Below are 6,000 nucleotides of genomic sequence, written 5' to 3'. Positions count from 1 at the left end.
TTTATATATATATATATATATATATATATATATATATATATATATATATCACACACACACACACACACACACACACACACATATATATAAAGAATGTATGAAAACTCCAATAGCTCAACAAAAAAAAATCAACCCAATTAAAATGTGGGCAAAAACCTTAACAAGAATAAGCATTTCTCCAAAATATACAAATAGCCAATATGTATACATAAAAAGATACACAACATCATTACTCCTATGTTAAATACAAATAAAATCCACAACGTGCTATCACCTCACCCTCGCTAGAATGACTATTATAAAACAAAAACAAAAGCTGAGTATAGGTGTCGAAGATGTCATGCATTGTTGGCCAAATATAAAATGATACAGAAAATGTGGAAAACCACTTATTGGTGCCTCAAAAAGTTAAACAGAATTACTATATGCTCCAGCAATTATATTCTCAAGTATAAACTAAAGGAATTCAAAGCAGGAACTCAAGCACATTTTTGTACACAATCATTTATAATAGAAGTATTCATAATAGCCATTAGATAGAAATAAGCCAATGTTTTATCAAGAGATGAATGTATAACAAAAAGTGGTAGATACATCCAACAGAATATTATTCAGCCAGAAAAAGATCATAATTCTTAAACATACTATACCACAGAGAAATGTTGAAAATATATATATAAAGTAAACCAAAAGAACAAAAATTTTGATTACTTATATGAGACACCTAAAATAAACATATTTATAGGGACAGAAAGTAAAATATAGGCTAACAGGATCTGGGAGAGGTGTAGGGTATCGGGAGCTATTGTTTATTGAATATAAAGTTTCTGCTTGGGATGATAAAGTTCTAGAAAAGAAAGTGGCAATTATTACATGACATTGTCAATGTACTTAATGCCAGTTAACTGTACATATATAAAAATGACTAAAATGGCAAATTTTAGAGAGCTATCCCTCTCCTCGGTCTATACCCAAAAGACTACATGACACAGCCACATCAATGTTTATAGCAGCACAATTCACAATAGCTAAACTGTGGAGCCAATCTAGATGCCCTTCAGTGGATGAATGGATAAAAAAAAAAAATGTGGCATATATATACACAATGGAATTTTACTCAGCAATAAAAGAGAATAAAATCATGGCATTTGCAGGTAAATGGATGGCATTGGAGAAGTTAATGCTAAGTGAAGTTAGCCAATCCCAAAAAAACAAATGCCAAATGTTTCCTCTGATATAAGGAGGCTGACTCATAGAGGGGTAGGGAGGGAGAGCATGGGAGGAATAGATGAATTCTAGATAGGGCATAGGGGTGGGAGGGAAAGGGAAGAGGCAGGGGATTAGCAAGGATGGTGGAATGTGATAGACATCATTATCCAAAGTACATGTATGAAGATATGAATTGGTGTCAATGTACTTTTATACAACCAGAGATATGAAAAATTGTGTGTACACATGTAATAAGAATTGTAATGTAGTCTGCTGTCATTTATTTTTTAAAAAATCAATTAAAAAAAGATCAATGTGGTTGGATCTTGTTTTTGGAAATCCATTCAACCACTTGGTCTTTTTATTGGAAAATTTAAAATATAAAAATAAAAATAAATAAATAAAATGACCAATTTTATGTTATATATATTTTATGACAATAAAAATTATAATAATCCACTCAGTGAATACCTAATTTTCTTCCACAGCAGCCCAAACCAACTTCATTTATTTCCAAATAACTAGTAAATGTACTCTGTGTATGTGTGTGCATACACATAAAATGAATTTTTTAAAAAAACAGATCTCTGATATGTTACACAAAACGAGTATCCTAGAATGTACTTTCAAAAGCTCCAAATAAGTATAATTATACTCTAACTTGATTGCTATTTTAGTTGTTTATCTATATGAATATTCAAAATAGGTAACAACTACTAATAGGCCAAACATACATGTTTATAGATCAAGTGGTAAAGATGAATATTATACCTGATATAGCATAATGGGTTCTATGTTGTATCCTAAGGTATCAGCAAAGTTCTTGGCAATGACTGTTTTTCCACAACCCTATAAATGGAAACACATCATTCAAAGGATGAATCAAAACAAGAAAAGCCAGGAAATAAAAGTTTGCAAAAAAGCTGCCATTCTTACCTTTCCCCCAATTAAACATATGTCCTTAACCATATGAGATTGCATCATTTCAGCCAGTAGCTGCTTATGACTTAAAGTCCGTATGAATTGGTCTGATGCACAAGATTGACCAAATGGTCTGGTCCCAGCTGGCACCTGCAAATTAAAGAGGGGTAGATAAAATATTCATATGCTTTTCTCAAAATATTAGCAACTTAAAGGACATAAGTAGCTGCCACATAAAAGCTCCCACATACACTTAATTCCTTCCTCAATTCAAAGTTTGTTTTGTTTTATTTTTTGTCTTTTCAGTACCAGGGATTGAACCCAGGGGTGTTAAAGTACTAAAACATGTTCCAACCCCTTTTATTTTTTATTTTGAGAAAAGGTTGCTTAGGACCTCACTAAGTAGCTGAGGCTGACTCTGAACTTAAGATCCTCCTGTCTCAGCCTCCTGAGATGCTAGGATTACACTTAGTTATAGTAGCTATTGATATTTTGGAATTTTACTCAGCAATAAAAGAGAATAAAATCATGGCATTTGCAGGTAAATGGATGACATTGGAGAAGATAATGCTAAGCGAAGTTAGCCAATCCCAAAAAAACAAATGCCAAATGTTTTCTCTGATATAAGGATATAGAGCAGCAATTATTTTCCCATTCAGAGATCTGATGATCTTATTATCCAACACCCAAATTAATCATTCCTCTAAAATTAAAGTCCCATGCTGTCACATATGTACATAAGAATCATGTCATTTTCTTGCCTTTATAACTCATAAAAAAATCTCTAGTGGGGAATGAACCTTTTTTCAAATTGCAGACATAATACGGAATTTAAAATCTACCCATGTCAAAATCTCCAACTCACCACTGACCTCCTGATTTCCAAAACCCATGTCCACAAATTCTTTTTACTCTTATCTTTGTTTACCCTCAGAAGCATCTATTCAAAAAAACCTCTCCTCCCATGCTTCCCACCTACTTTTCCTTTTATTTTTTTTTTTTAGCTTTTATTTCTATACTTATTCTTTGTGGTCTCAATTCATTTGGTTTTCATCTTTGATTGCTCTTTCATTCCCTAGGGAACTTTCTTAAAAATTAAATTTATTGTTAACTGATACATAAAACATAAAAAATTATACATATTAATGGATTACTATATGATGTTTCAATGAACTATAAATTGTATAATAGTTAAATCAGGTTAAATATATCTATCTCCTTAAACATTTATTATTTCTTTATGATTAAAACCTCAAAAAATCTTCCTCCTCACTTTTAGTACATTATCAGTATCTATTGTCACCCTACTATACAATAGCACATCAGAAAATTCTAACTCCTGTCTAACTGTAATGTAGTTTTCACTGATCAACATCTCCCTGTTCCTCTCTCCCCCTTTCTCTAACCTCTAGTAGTAACTATTCTACTCTCAACTTCTGAGATCAACTTTTTTAGATTCTATATGAGTAAGATTATGATCTTCTTTTATTTTTTATCCTCTTCCTTATCATTATCCTGGGTGTCATGTTCTTCTAAGGACTTGGGACTTGATCAGACATATACAACATGAACCCTAAATAATTTTAAGTTTGGAAACAATATCAAATTTGCATTTAAGAAAGATCATCCTGGTACTAACATGAAAAGTTAACAAAAGGTACAGGAATCAACAAAGTTAGTGAACTCTTACCAAAGTCAAGCAAATAATGAAGATTGGCTCATACCTCATGACTTTGAACATTCTGTTTAAACTTCCCAGTGTCCTATCACCTTTCTATCCCTGGGCCATGGGGAAAATTCTATGTCATTCTTCAAAACTTAGCTCAAGTTTCACCTCATCTCTGAAGCTTTCCTTACTCCTCCAGAATTCCTGTATTACTTCCCTCTCTAGGTCCCTATTGCCATTCATTCCAATGTAGTCCTTATTCATCTGCTTCTACCATAGATTATCATTTGAAGACAGAAGAGTGTAGTGCAAAGTGACCTTATCTAGAATTACCAGCAGTGCCACCTCCTAGATTATAACCATGGATGAATCCACTAATCAAGGTACATCTCAGTTGTCTAACCTATAAGATGTTGATAATAAAGTTTACGTTCAAGATTATTGGGGGATTTAAATAGTATAATATATATCAAGGAGACACAATAAATAGTATAAATAATCAATCCTAATACAGAAAGGAGATACAGAGACATAGATGTGTTGCTACAGAGCCAAATAAGACTTATGAGAGGGTCATATGCCTAATTTAGGCCATATTAACCAGGTGCATCTTAAAATGAAGAAATTGTGATTCATTACCTTAATGGTAACCTCTTGTCCTGCAATTTGAATAGTCACACAAGCATGGGAGACATGGTTTTCAGTCATTCTCTCCACTTTAACAATCTCTTTAGGAAGCAGAGAGCTTCCTGAATCTTGGAGTTCAAAACGCTGTAAAATTATAAGAAAATCATGTAAAAGTCATGGAATTTACTTTTTTTTGTTTGTTTGTTTGCAGTACCTGGGATCCAACCCAGCACCCCATGCATGCTAAGCAAGTGTTTACCCCTGAGCTCTATCTCCAGCCCTAAAATTTACATTTGATTTTAGAATCAATGTTGGATATCTAGAAGATTCATCTAATTAGAACCAAAACTTTTCAATTCTATAAAAATAGAAGTAAAAAAAAATTAATGAGAACTTTTTCTACTTTCTAATAATACCATTCTACTTAAACCAAGTATACAGGTGATAGATACTAAAATCATCCTTAAAATTTATAAAATGACAGGAAATAGTATGCTTTTACCCCAGTTATAATAATGTCATTATAAGTTGATACAGGATTGATGTTAGAGCACTCATATTCCTGAAATAAATACAAATGCAAAGAATCATTTACTACATTGGTTATATCTTTATAAATAATTAAGCTAAATAAGCTAGTGGAATAGAAACAGGCTAGATTCAACTTGAATAGTAAAAGATCTCAAGTTGCAAGGTGAATTATCATTTGCTGACATAAGAAATTTAGAGAAACTATTAATCAGAAAAGTAATAAAGGAGTACAAGAGGAATATAAAATGTTTCAGACTACATGCTAGTAATATGTAGAAAATCAGCATTTATTTACTTTACTACTTTATGGGCTTTTCCTATGAATTCTTTAATTTCAATTAAACAGAACTAACATTTCCAACTAACTTTCTTTGGGATTACATTATTTATAATGTGATTTATAATTATACAGAATGAAATGTAAATCACATAGATGTTAGTAATAAGGCAATGGCATTCATCCTCATAATTCCCAATCCTGACCCACTATGCTGAACCTTCTTCCTACATTTTTCTAGGCTATTGAGCAGCAAAAGAGAAATTATCCAGACCATGCTGATTAGCAACTAAACAAATATGTGGCTCCAATCTTTCCTGGGCTATTTTCCCAAAGCACCTCAGCAACTAATACAAACCATTACTTGCTTCCTAAGAAGTCAGTTTAAGTCCTCTATCCCATTTTTTGGCAGGCAATCTAGATATTTCTCCCACCTACAACAGTGCCTTAGACTTCTCTACTCCTTACTAGAATGTAAGTCTCTTTAGAGAACTATTCAATCTATTTGGCTCTCTCTAAAATCTCTACAACCTACAATTACCCTAGTCAATAGTCATGTAAGGTTTGTTAAATGAGAAAAATAAAATGAAAATATTTTTTCTTTAATCCTCAAAATCATCTATAATTTCATCAATATTTATTTCTTTTCCCATTTTCTCAGTAAAAAGGACTTCTGCTTTAAGTGACAGTAGATGGAAAGCCACCAGTCTTTCTCAATTTCAAATTAAAGCAATCCCATCAGTACAGTTTCTGGATAGAAAATAAGTTC

At 32.2% G+C, this 6,000-nt stretch overlaps 1 protein-coding gene across 1 annotated transcript in view; it reads right to left on the bottom strand.

The window, feature by feature from the left end:
- The window catches only part of Vwa8 (von Willebrand factor A domain containing 8), a gene marked incomplete at its 5' end in the record, with an annotated part of 351,798 nt that overhangs the window by 269,323 nt on the left and 76,475 nt on the right, over positions 1-6,000 (bottom strand). Inside the window, 3 exons of the mRNA XM_048800562.1 lie at positions 1,981-2,058; positions 2,146-2,280; positions 4,436-4,567. Coding sequence (XP_048656519.1) covers positions 1,981-2,058; positions 2,146-2,280; positions 4,436-4,567 — 345 coding nt within the window. The remainder of the gene's footprint in view (positions 1-1,980; positions 2,059-2,145; positions 2,281-4,435; positions 4,568-6,000) is intronic.

Source organism: Marmota marmota, unplaced genomic scaffold, assembly GCF_001458135.2.
Source record: "Marmota marmota marmota unplaced genomic scaffold, marMar, whole genome shotgun sequence".
NCBI classification, from domain to species: domain Eukaryota; kingdom Metazoa; phylum Chordata; class Mammalia; order Rodentia; family Sciuridae; genus Marmota; species Marmota marmota.
Note: the sequence above shows the minus strand (reverse complement) of the source record. Positions and strands in the feature narration are given on the sequence as shown.